This window comes from Daphnia carinata, chromosome 8 (assembly GCF_022539665.2).
Source record: "Daphnia carinata strain CSIRO-1 chromosome 8, CSIRO_AGI_Dcar_HiC_V3, whole genome shotgun sequence".
In the NCBI taxonomy this organism is placed as follows: domain Eukaryota; kingdom Metazoa; phylum Arthropoda; class Branchiopoda; order Diplostraca; family Daphniidae; genus Daphnia; species Daphnia carinata.
In genome coordinates this window covers 3,904,545-3,917,800 of record NC_081338.1, presented here as the reverse complement: position 1 = coordinate 3,917,800, position 13,256 = coordinate 3,904,545, and the positions used below count along the sequence as shown (strand labels likewise).

General features: G+C 42.6%; 1 protein-coding gene across 1 annotated transcript; it reads right to left on the bottom strand.

Moving 5' to 3' along the window:
- Positions 1–797: 797 nt before the first annotated feature.
- Positions 798–13,039, bottom strand: LOC130703722 (serine/threonine-protein kinase mig-15-like). The gene is made up of 22 exons (XM_057525172.2): positions 12,395–13,039; positions 12,223–12,288; positions 11,341–11,397; positions 11,065–11,190; positions 10,837–10,885; positions 9,757–9,909; positions 9,231–9,671; positions 8,930–9,060; positions 8,565–8,838; positions 8,302–8,495; positions 7,815–8,224; positions 7,689–7,723; positions 7,519–7,607; positions 6,119–6,739; positions 5,012–5,125; positions 4,872–4,919; positions 3,784–4,072; positions 3,292–3,683; positions 2,998–3,147; positions 2,804–2,914; positions 2,482–2,670; positions 798–2,366 (listed from the first exon to the last, which is right to left on the bottom strand). Exons 1-22 carry the CDS (start codon positions 12,455–12,457, stop codon positions 2,283–2,285), a joined length of 4,086 nt encoding a protein of 1,361 aa, XP_057381155.1. The 5' UTR covers positions 12,458–13,039; the 3' UTR covers positions 798–2,282.
- Positions 13,040–13,256: the final 217 nt, after the last annotated feature.

Sequence of the window (13,256 nt, the reverse complement as noted above, 5' to 3'; positions counted from 1 at the left end):
TTGTAATCAGAATTAAGGGGATAGTGGAACAGACATGGTTATTACCAGACAGAAGTAAATGGGTGATCCTATTCTTGCAGAATATTAGCAAATAGCACTCTTTAAGAATGTCTTCTAGGTTTATTTACCAAAAAATCTTCTGCTACAAACTATGAATATTTTGTTGCATTGGGAAATGATTGCTATCCATGTAGTCATTTGTTTTTTTTTGTGTTTTTGGTTGTTCATTGTCTGCACAGATTTTACAGTTTACATCTTTGTTGCAAAACACTGCAAATACTATAAAAAATTCATCACCTGTGTGCCATCAAACAGGACTTGAAATGTAACATCCTAAATATCACTAGGCAATATCCAGCTTGAGCTATGTTTCCCTAACATGAATGTCTAATCAAAATGAAGTGCGTCACCAACACTTCGAAACACGAACAACGCTACTACGAAACGTTCAGATTTGATTTGCAATATTCCACTCACGTTGAAAAGTCTACTTGAGAAACTGTCATACGTTCGAAGATCGACTTTCAATGCTGTGTTGCCACACAAGCAGAAATGTAAAAACACTTCCCTATTCAAACTTCCAAGGTGAAAATTACATTCACTTTAAACACATATTACTGGTGAACGAATTCATGGATTTGATTACATCTACTAGGCAACAATTATGTATTGTAGAATTGGCAATTAACCATCTCTTAGTGCTGCAAACTGACTCTTCCTGCAACTTACCAAGTTTTTGCTGTAGTGTTTTACACACATGCGTTTGATGTGCTGGGAATGAGTGTAAATTGGATTGATCAATGTGTTACCTCTGTATTATTTTTCACTTTTTTTTTATTTTTATTTTTTGCTTCAATCTTTTTAACTCTTTGATGAAACAGAAAAGCCCCAGTTTGGTTAAAAATCGTGCACATCATCATCAATGTGGATCGGTGGCGAGTAAAGAACAGCAGATTGGATGAGTGAGAGCGGGCGGAAGGAACAAGGAAAAAGACAGGATCGATTTGAATCGGAAGGATGTGAAGCAAGAGAGGGGGGAAACGAATGACGCTGGATCGCCTGTGTTTTCCAGGTGTCCTGGGGAGGGAATTCATGAAGACGTTGAAAAATAGAAACACGATAATTGATCGCACATACACAACAAAACATCGTGTACGTCAAAACAAACACACAGCACAGCACAAACAGGGTTTTCTATTCCAAATTGTAGAAAAAAAAAACGTGGCGACAGAGGACAAAATTATTATTATTTCATTTTGTAAAAAAAAAAAAAAAGGGAAAATTTTCTCTTTTGATGTGTGTAAACGATTCTGAAAGGCCATTCAAATTTTTTCAATGAAAAAAAAAAAAAATAACGCTACGGGGATAATATTCCAAAAGATACAAAATAAAGGTGCAGATGATTTGCCACAACCTTTTTACACCATACTTCTTCAAAGACATCTTTCGATTCTCGAAGCTGGATCTATTGCCCGTGTCTGTGTGTGTTCACGTACACCAAAAATGGGTGTAGGGAGAAGGGGAGGGGGTATATTATCGACAAGAAAAGAACAGGGAAAAAAAAAAAAGCAACATATACGATCAAAGGAGTAGGAAAGGAACCATAAAGGATAAAGGAAGCTGATTGGGTGTAAAAAGTACCAAAAATAGGGCGATGTATGGTCGATCTACGGGTTCTATTTTAGAATTAAAGCTTGCTGAAAAGGAAATTTTTCTATGTCTGGCTTACGTTTTTTTTTTTTTTTGTTTGCCCATTTCTCAGATGCATATGAAATATTTACAAGGCCCTCCCCTTCCCCCCAACACCCCATTCAAAAAAAAAAAAAAAGAGAAAAAAAAAAGTTGTTATTTAATTCATTTTTTTTCTTTTGGATTCTTCCCGAAAGGCAACTGAAGTCTGCGTGATGAGAAACGACTTTTTCGCCTTTTGTTGTTTGTTTGTTTTTGTTTTTTTCCCAATTTTTTTCCTTCTTTTACTAATGTACGAACTTAAATATTGTTCTTACGGCCCGTGATGAGTCAATTTAAATGTTGTATCAAATGTGGCGTAAGTACAGCATGATCGATTCCCTTAGATGTGCCCTGTTTTGGTAAAATTTTTCTTCTTGTTCTTCCCCCATTTTTTTTTTTCTTCTTCTTTTTTTGTTTGTTTACCTCTTTGAATGTTGAGCTTGTGTACTAATAAATGTTATTACTATTGCTTTTTTATCTGCTGTTTCTCCGGTGTTTCGCGACTTGTCATCTATTTTTGCTCACGCTGTCATTTTTTCTTTCCTCCCGTTTTACCAATTTGCCATTCCGGGTTTGTTAAGAACCATAAAATAGATCTGCCACGTCGAGCCACCTTTGGCTGACGAGAAAAACACCTGAAGCGAGAGGCAAACAAGCGTTTGAAAAATCCAAAAATAAGACTCAATTCAAACAGAGAGAAAAAAAAAAAAGAAAAGAAAAGAAAAGGTTGGACGGGAGTGAAAGGCGTACCTTATCGTTACGTTCGCAGAGGAATTTCAGCCTCTGGGCTTTCTTGTGCATGAAAACACCGTCCAAGTGCCCAGTTTCCACGTTGCGAATCTCAATGGCCTTGTTGCCCCAGCCCATAATCTCACCGATGCCGATGAAGGCCACGCTGGTCGGCATCTCGCCCCACTGAAGCACCACGTTCTTTAGCATCTATTTTACCCGACAAATAGCCAAGGCAAACGACCAATTTCAAGGATGAAACGAAGGTGATAAAAAAAAAAAAGAAAAAAAAAAAAAAAAAGAAAATAGCAATTAAAATAAATGATATCTGATGGTGACTCACCTTGCCCGATGTGTTGACGTAGACACCTTCATTGTCGTAGCACAAAAGCATTTGCATACCGTTGGAGTTGGGCAGAGTAACGATCGTATGAGGTGTGATTGCGTTTTGAATCTAAACATAGTTGAATGAACGAAACGAAAATAATTAAAAACATGTCATGCGAGAAACGCCATTTCAATGTCTGTTTTCATTACGTGTTTTGGGATATAGATATCGTAAACTGAGCTTTGATCCAGATCGATGGCATGGAATCCTTCAGCCGATCCATAAATGACTTTGAGACGAGTTCCTTCTTCGATAGTCAAATCGACTAGTAGAGGACGATGAGCCAAGTCTCCAAAAGACTGTCAATGAAACAAAAATAAAGGAAATACTTTTATAATTTATCTGTTGCTTTTGGTATGTCACTAATGGACACACAAACAAAAATTATTTAATAATAATGATAAAAAAAAAAAAAAAAAAACACGCCAGACGGGCGGGCATACTTTAAAAGCCATAAATTTGTGATAGGGGCGGGGTGCCCAAGCGTAGATCTCGATACTGTCACGCAGAGCAATGACGAGGAATTTGATCTTTTCATACTTGACGATCTTGAAATGAACAGAGCCTTGGAGGTCGCCCACGTTAATCCAGCCGTTGCGCTTTTCGATATTCTGGTCGCCAACGCCCTCAGTACGCAAGATCTTGGATTTGAGCCACGAGAGGTAGTAAACGCGTACGCGGTTCTTCTTGCCAGAAACTGTCACCAAAATATTTTGGCCTTCGAGGACTTCCATTTGTTGAAATCGTCGGCGCGAAATCAACTGGTACACTTTGCCCTGACCACTTCGGTCCAACAACATCAAGCCATTCTCCGTTCCAATCAGTAAATTGACTCCTAAAAATTTCGTTTTTTTTTTTTTTTTTTTAAATCCCCAAAAAAAGGAAACAATTAATAACCGGTTCGAATGTATGTAAATGAAAAATATCAAATTTACCCCACAATGAAGCGCAGAGTACTTCCGAATTGAAACGCTTCTTGTATTTGCGGATTTCAGGCGTGTCGGGAACGGCGTCATGAGACGTTGGCGTTACGTTGACATTTATGTTGGATTCACGCCGTGGCGGAACGCCGGCTCCACCAGCGATTGCCAGTGAAGACCTTTCGGTTCCGGTAGAGGATCCACCGGCGCTACTACCACTGGCACCGAAGCCGAACGTCAAAAACGAACGTTGTTTCTGCTGGAGATGAAGCGGGGTGGATTTATTCAACGCTTGACGATACTGCTTTTCCAGAAAAGGCCAAAGTAGTAATGCAGGGTGAGGGGGTTGATGAATGGAGATTTAAAAAAAAAAAAAAAAAAAAAAAAAAAATAGGCCCGAAAAAAAAGGAGAGAAAGAGAAAAAAAAAAAAAAAAAAAGCCAAGGGCGGGGATCAAATTCCAAACCAATACAGCACATCACATAGAGAAACAAGTATCATTCCTGCACGCCAGACACGCATCACCGGTGATTAATTGTTGATGGTAATTAAGGCGGTTTCGCGCGAAAAACAAAACCAAATAATAAAATTTTAAAAGGATACCTAAAACACCGTCAGAAAAGCTATGGCCAGTTCTTCATTTGTTTTTGTTTTTTTTTGTTGTTTTAAATTAGCACACAGTTTTCGAGCGGAGGAAAAAAAAAATCATTAAGTTAAGGTTATTCAGCCGTGTTAATAATCGAAGGATTTTGTCTAGGCCATCCACACTGTCATTCCACAAAAGGTGTCTCTTTCTAAGAAAACCATCATCTGGCGGTATTGATGGTTGAACTTAAAATTTCATTAAAAAAAAAAAATAAAAAATAGAGACACTCTATGGACGTCAAACGTAAAAAGTTAAGGATATTAAGGGCATGGACAAGGGTGGAGCCATGCCACATCCAATCTAGTAACTGTTTTTTTTTTTTTTTTTTTTCTTTTTGTATGTTTGGTTAATGACCAAAGCCAAAACCAAAGAAATAACTTTAAAAAAAAAAAGAAAGATAAAAAAGGGAAGGCAAATTTGTGGCCGACGAAGATCGGCGATTTAACATTTGCACATACCTCTTCGCTGGAAGACTTGTCTAGCCGATGGCCGCTGGGTGTGGATGCCTATATAAGTTTAAGAAAAAAACAAAATCGAGGTCAATAGGCATTCAAGAAAACAAAGGAGCGAAATTCGTTAACTTAAAATGACGTCATACTTGAGAGAGCAGGTCTGGCAAAACGGTGCTGGAACGTGATCCGGGCGTGCCCATGTGATGTCCTGATGATGACGGGTCCATCCGATGAGCTTCAGAATGCCGCTCGTCTCGGTTCTATGACGCACGCACAAAATCCATTCATTTGAAAACAATATTTTTTTCAAAAAAAAAAAAAAAAAAAAAAAAAAAGGAAATTCCTAAACATTTAGAAAAAGAAAGAAAATGTCTTTTTTTTTTTTTTTTTGGAACAAAGAAAAGGTCGTAAGAGAGAAAATCGTGTTAGTCATACTCCTAAAAAAAAAAAGTCACGATGAAAATAAAGAAACAAAAAAAATATCCGCACGCACATCGAAACACGAAGTGGGGAGGAGGTAAAAATGCATGCAATGGCAAACACGGCAAGAAGCAAACGAGAAAGAAAACAGGAACAACAAGTGGCGACACACACACACACACACAGAGCAAACAGGTGCTTTCCATTGCGACGAGGACAAATGCATCAAAAGCGATCAACTCTATTCCCCAATTACTGACGTCATTATTTCTTTAACGTGACGTTTGGAAAACCGACTCGAAAAAGAAATTTCATATTAAGTGCCCCCATTAAAAACATGCCTTCAACGTGCAACGTGTGGTGGTGGGGGGGGGGGAGAGTGAGCGCGCATGACAATCCAGCGTGATTCAGAGTTTTTGTTTTGTTTTGAAGGAAACAAAAAAAAAAAAAAAAAAATGATAGGAAAATGCGGTTCCTGGTTCCTTCGTTTTTTTTTTGTGGAATGATTTCCATATACGAGTCTTTTTTTTTTGTTTTGTTTTGATTTTAGGTCGGGAAATGGGCGCGTTCGTGTTTTGTTATTCCGAAGGCAGATGCGATTACTTTGTTTTGTCGTGGCCCAGTAAAAAAAAAAAAATAAAAATAAGAGAGAAGCCATCGGGGAGTGCCCACCGTTCAATTACGCAGAAGACAACTAACATAGTAGAAACATTAGCTGGCCGAAAAGGAAATGGCAAGATTTTGTTTTGTTTTGGATGCTTTTTGTTTTGTTGTCGTTCGTCTTTTGTTTCGAGAGGACTTTTTTGTTTTGTTTTTTTTAGCCCAGCTGTCACCTGTTGGTGGTCCCTGAAGAGAGCGAGGGGAGCGCAAGGTTCGGAGGTGGATTTCAAGAGGGGAGGTCGCGACGGGCGAGACGTGGGCATGTTCGTCACGGCTGATCCGTTGACTTCTGATTGGCTGTGACGGCCTGTCTCTCCGTTAGCTCGTCTCCGCTCTTCCAGCTCCCTCTTGAGCTCGAGCCGGCGCAGATCGAGTATGTCCGTCTTCTCGCGACGCGGCGGGGCAAATTCGCCCGTCAGAGTGCCGTCCCTTTTGGTCCGCAATTCCAGCTGCGAAGCTTTGCGGCTAAACTCGGTCAAGCTGACGGACTCGTCGCTGGACAGCGTCGGCTCTCTGATACTGCGGTGACGGCCACCGACCCACGGCATGCGCGAACTGAACAGCGGATCGCTATTTTTGGCCACGCCGGAAAGAGCCGAATCCGATTCGTTGCGTCGGTGCATCCGCGGCGGAGTGGCCGCCGACGTCGAGGACGTCACCCCGCGTCCGGAACTGCTTCCGCTCGAGCTGCTACTCTTCTCTTCCATCGGCTCTTCGCTGCTGCGCGTCCCTGTCGCTACCGGCGGCGCATTCCAGTTGGGAAAAAACTGGGCAAAGTCCCAGTCCTTCAGCATCTACTTTCCGTGACGTGTTCCACATTTCAAAAAATACAGGACGCGCGAATTCGAGCAAAAAAAAAAAAACAAAACAAGCGGCCGTGAAGCGGCGGATAACAAAAGGGGGGGGGGGGGGGGACAGGTTGAAAGGAAAGGAGGATGGTTCTATGTACATAGATGGAGCTTTGACTCCACTGTGCAAGGGTCGACGGGTAGCCGTCCGCGCGATTCACAAAAAAAACAAAACATCCGCACAAGCCCACGCCAAACATCCAAGAGTAGTGGGAAAGGGAATATCACGTCGAAAAACCCAAGGATGTAACAGCACATGTCTGAACCCCGAAAAAAGAAGCTATCAAAATGCTTTTCCTTTTTCTGATGAAACATTGTGCTAGCTTTTTTTTTTTTTTTCCTGGCCCAGTACGGAATGGCCAAGTTTGTCAGAAAAAAAAACAAAACAAACGTTTACACGTAAAAGAAAAAGGTGGGGCTCAACAACAAGTCATTCCAACGCAAACGTTAAAACGAAACGGCAACGTAAAATTTACAAAATAAATCAACTGAAGTTCGTAACGAAATAGGACAACCGACACCCAACGTAAGGTTCAGAGTGGTCATCACCGTGTCCCTGTGCCACCTCTTTCGAGCTGCAACTTTTGTCAGAGGAATAGAAGTGGTGGAAAGGTGGCAAAGGGGCGGATCGTTTTGTTGTTTTCATTTGGCCAAACAAAATGGATGGAAGGACAAAAGCGATTTCGTCGTTTTTGGTTTAAAAAGAAAAAGAAAGAGGGACTTACCCGCTTCATGATCAGCGTCCGTTCGTTGGCATCCTCATCCGGTGTCGGTGGTAGCGGCCGATTCGGAGCGCCAGCTCCCATTGCCGTTCCTAAAAACAATTCGAAACCCATGCCGATTGCAAAAGGAAATCAATTCATCTGAACGAATTATCACGAAATGTCGTTATTACCTTCTTTAATCGCAGCGACGCTTGGTTCGCTGGGCCTGTTAAAAAAAAAAAAAAAAAACATAAAATTGCATTCATCAAAATGTGTTCCAGCAAAATTTCGAGTGCGAAATCAAGGTGGATACTAACAGTGGTTTGGGTGGATCACTGGCGAGAAGGGTTCCATCATTCCTTGTTCCACGAGCAACTGGTTCTTCTTCATTATCGGAATCGCTGTGCTGGGCGGCAGCAGCAGCAGCAGCAGCTGCGGCGGCTGCGGCCGCCGCCGCTTCGCGAGCATTGGCAGCCTCGCGGGCAACTCCCCGCGCTGCCTCGCGAGCGGCTTCACGAGACGCTTCACGCGCAGCTTCACGAGCTGCGGCTGCAGCTGCGAATTGCGAGGCCGGCTCGGGTAGAGCCGCTTTATTGCCGTTTGAACGGCTAGGCGCAACAGGGTAAGCTGAATGAGGCGGAGCACCGGTAGAAGACGGACCAGCGGCAGCAGCCGGCGAGCCGCTCAATCCGAGTTCATTCAAATGAGCAGCCAGTACGTCCAACTCCTTACAAATATAAACGAAACAAAATTTAGCTAAAAACGGAATTACGAATGAAGAACCAACGACTCTAGTTGGCAGACCTCGGGTTTGCGAGCTTGGGCTTGTTTGAAAAGCTGAGAATTCCTTGGCGGTTGCTGCGGAGGTTGCTGTCCGTGATGACCCTGACGGTGATGTTGCTGCTGCTGCTGGGAAGATATTGGAGGCGTGGCCTGCTTCCGTTCTTCTTTTGGAGGAAGAGGAAGTGGCCGAGAAGGTGGAGGTGGATCTGGAACGACTTGAAACAAACGTGGAAACGTTTAAATAAAACGAAACGTCAGGCAATTGTGTTCTATTCAAAACTCACCGATGAGTCTCTGCGGGAGCGGAGGCCTAGCCGGCGGGCTGGGATCGATGAACTCTTCTTTGTCCCGTTTGCTTTCCTTGCCGCCTCCCCTGTTGCGGTTCTCGCGATCGCGAATCTCTCGCTCTCTTTCACGCTCACGTTCTCTCTCCCTTTCGCGATCACGTTCACGTTCTCTCTCGCGTTCTCGTTCCCTTTCGACACGTTCGCGCTCCCTTTCACGCTCGCGAGCTTCTCGCGGGTCCTTGGGGCTCGGGCTGGTCAGCGTTTTACCTTCCTGATTTGGTTTAACAAAGAAATAATAAGTTACTAAACCACACACCGTCGAACTTGAAAAATGTAGGAAAGAGAAAGCAATTTTTCCACACCTGAATCTGCTGGAAATTGCGGCGTAGTGTATCACCACCCTGAACTTGGTTAATGATGGAAGACGGCTCGCCCGCCACTGGGTGTTCCTCTTCCTCATTATCTGAACCGCTATATCGGTAATCTTCGCGTTCTGCTCGTTAAATACGAGAAAAATAATAAAACTTTAGAATTCAATAATAATAATAATAATAATTAAAAAAAAGAAAAGTACTGATAACGCGAGGCGATTGTCACCATGTTGGCAAAACACTTCGCCTTCCTTATTCCTTTCGTCGATTGTTTTCTGTTTGTTTTTATTACCTTTCTGTTGCTTGTGTTTCTTGCACCGATCGATATGATCCTTGAGTTGGATACGGACTTGTCGTTCAGTAGGCTGATCGCGAATGAACGGATGCTTTAGCAAATGCTCAGTGTACGGACGCTGATGGTAATCCTTGACCAAAACCGTCTCAATGAAGCTGTGAAATTTTTTGGCCCATTTCTTTGATTTCAGACGAGGCGGAGGATTGCGAGGGATCAGAAAAAGAGCTCGCATGGGATGCATGTCGCACAGGGGCGGCTGGGATTCGGCCATTTCCAGGGCAGTGATACCCAAACTCCACAAATCACTCCGGTTGTCATATGTGGCTTCAGAGTTGTGCTCGCAAGCAATTACTTCCGGGGCCATCCAGTAAGGCGTTCCAATGAACGTGTTTCGGCGGCCGATCGTCCGGTCCAGCTGGGCACTCACACCGAAATCCACTACACAAAAACATAGCATCATTATTTTTAGATTTTCATTTAAAAAAAAAAAAAAAAAAAAAAAAACGTTTTCTCTTTCATTTACCTAGTTTGACTTCGGCATTGTCCGTCAGCAAAACGTTCTGTCCCTTGATGTCACGATGGATGACTTTGTTGGCGTGCAAATGGGCCAGGCCACGCAAGATCTCTCGGCAAATGTAGGCGATCCATTCCTCCTTGAGGCTCTGTCCCTTGGTGGCTACAGGCGAGTGAAACAACAACAACCGGAGCAAAAACGAAAAAACAAAAAAACAAAGAAAATAAATTCCTGTCGGATTACGTAATGTCACGTTCAGCTGCTGCGGTAGCCGTAACAGATGGCCCTGACACATACCGACCCAATCAACGTCTCTCTTTGTCGGTCACCAACTAATGAGACAAGCAGACACACACGCTAACTGACAGACAGGCAAATCCCCGATAGAAAAGACTCGTAATAGAATTCCGGATTGACCAATGCTGTTGGCATTGGAGAAACAAAAAAAAAAAAAGCCAAGGAAACACGAGCTAAAAGATGAAAGAGAATATCGTTAAATAAACACGACGAGGCCAATACAACCAACAAAAAAAAAAAAAAAAGCACGTATGCCATATGGCTGTTGATTCCGGCAATCCGCCTCTTCAAAATACCCCCTACGATCTTCCTCCTACAACCACCCAATGAGCCCCGCAAACAAACTCTCTTAAGACCGTTGCCCCGAGCCAAAGAGAAAGAAAAAAAGAAAAGGAGAAACAAGTAAAACCCTTAGAACACGAGTCTTCTTTCATCAGGTGGTCACTTCCGCCGTGACTAGGTTCAAGGTTTCAACCGGATCTTAATCATTTCTTCTCTCCGTCTGCTATCTCGTTTTTTCTTCTTCTTCTTTCTTTCTTTGCCGACCAACAAACTGGTTCTATCATCTTTCAGCATGACCACAGAAGGCGTCGTCATCGTGCTGGAACAGCAAAAATGAACTTGGCCTCCTTTCTCTTTCTCTCTCTCTCTCTCTCTCTCTCTCTCTCGATGAAAAATGAAAATACAAAATTTTGTTTAGATTTTTAAGGCCGTGTCGGAATCTCGATGTGCGTGTGTGTCTGATTCGGACATTTTGATGAATTATCATTACTATAAAACCGCAAAACTTACATTTGACCAGGTCCGTTACTGATCCGGCACCGCAGTATTCCATCACCAGCTGTCGGAAATACAAACGAAAAAAAAAAGGAGAATGAATTAAAGTAAAGAAACGAACGGCCACTAGTTGAGGCATCCAAGTAGAGTGGAACTGTACGGAATCCACGTGAAAAACGTAATCCCATAGCTCAATTGTATAGTAAAGAAAAGAAGCGACCCGAATATGTTATTTGATTTTACCCAGAGTTGGTCGTCTTTGCCGGGTGGACTCTTTTTAATGAAAGCGCCGAAATAGGTGGCGATGTTGCGGTGGTGTGAAAACTTTTTCAGGACGTTGATCTCCAATTTGATTTCCTCTTCTTCGTCCTGAAAAAAAAAAATGGGAAAAACCAAACGAACATTAGATGTGACATTAGGGCGGGCAAAAGAAGCAAGCTGGTTAAGCCATTCACACTTAATAGGGGGAAAAGATAACAATTTTTTATTTATGAAGTGCAATACAAAAACAGCCATTACCTCGGTAACGTCCATGACTTTGATGGCGGCAAGTTGACCCGTCTTGGTGTGACGGCCCTATATCATGGAACAAACAAACACGTCGTTGAAATCCGGAAGTGACAACAACTTGTCCTTCCAACACACAGAAGTCCTTCTCTCTGTCTCAGCCACAAACTATTCCCTCCATTTTCAAATAACAACACACTAAAGCAAGAGGCTTGGGGGTGCAAGTGTGCAGCTCATGTTCCAGAAAATGGAAATTGCGTTTTCCTTTATTTTTTTGTTTTAAGAGTTGGGCCAAGAAAGAGATAGTGAGAACTCCAAGATCGTTGGTGGGGGGGGAGTAGGAACTGCAGGAAGAACGAAGGAAAAGGAAAGAGAGAGGGTCGTCGAGGGTCACATGATCAGTAGCAGCTGCTCACCCTTCTTGGCATATGGGGAAAGTTATTTACACTAAGACGGAATTTTTACTCCCTTCGTTTTTTTTTTTCTTTTTCAAGTCGTTACCTAATCGCCTCATCACGGGCCCCCAAAATCCCCCAGAAAAACTTTGAAGTTTATTAATGGTCTGTTAAACTGCTTCTAAAGTCGCCATTTCCGGATCACAATATGATCCAATCAGCGAGTCAGTCACCCTCCCCCTTGTATTCAACCAACCCTCTACCCCTCCTCAACTTCCTGTCCGCCGTTGTGCAATGATCGTTTCAACACGCTCAAACGACGAAATCAAAAGAGGGAGGGATTATTAATGGGCAAGGTGTAACTTTGCTTTGTGCTGGTTTCAAGCATATCGACAGGCCATCCAAGCAAGATGGAACCATTGTGCCTACGGTCCTTGAAAAATCATAAGCCCGATGGGATGTTCAAAAAAAACATTAAGAATGGGTATGTTCTGATTACCTTATACACTTGGCCATAGGTTCCATTTCCAACAACCTCGATTAGCTCAAAAATACCAGCTGGATCCTAAAAGTAGGTGGGAAAAGAGAAGAATAGTAAAAATTAGGACAATCATGACCACAAACGGACTCAGATGTGTTTTTAAAAGAGACGGAAACTGTACAAGGCTGACCTTGAGGGCATTAAGATCTATTTCGTCCAGCGAACAGTTGACATTGGGAGAACCGTGAGCCATTTTTGTTCAATGAAATGTGCAAACTTATTCCCGTAACAAAAATGCTACCCCCAACTGAGCAAGTCTTCTGGATAGTGACACTCCCCGATTCTCAGGGTAGAGAGGAGAGAGTGAATGTAGCAGACTTGGCCCACGAGGAACTGCAGACAAGAACAAATTGATGCAGGGAGGTGAATCACATTAACTGCACTTATGATTCAAAAAGAACAATTGAAAGTGAGTAGGCCACTGTTTGAATATGACACCCTCACCCTACTGCCTTCTTGACAACACACACACACACACACAACACGCACAAAAGGGGGAAGACCAAATGACGTGAAGTCTTGAAAAGCTCCCCAAAACATCCGCCCCCGTTAAAGAAACACATACACACACAACGTCGAAGAAGTTTTCTTCTCCCTTCTCTCTTACAGAGATACTCAATAACACGGACGAAGACTGTCGAACGCGTTCATCACGTCCACCCCCGCGATCGGCTTAATCATCCGCACCATCAAGCCTCGTCTTTTTACTTGATCAGACTAACACTAGTAATGTAACACACACCTCCCTAACACAGCGGCCATGTTTTTTTAACGACACCTAGTGGTAGCTTTAGTAAATTTCTTGCAACAAACATTTTCTCTCCAACAAAAACAAAAAATGGAGTTGAACCGGCAAGGATTCAAGGCCTTTTAGTGGAAATAGCAAACACACCCATTACGTTGCATTTATGTTGGCAAACAGAATCAGTTTGAAGTTTTCTCATTGACGAAACTTTAAAAAAATATATGATGTATGTCTCAATTCAAATGTC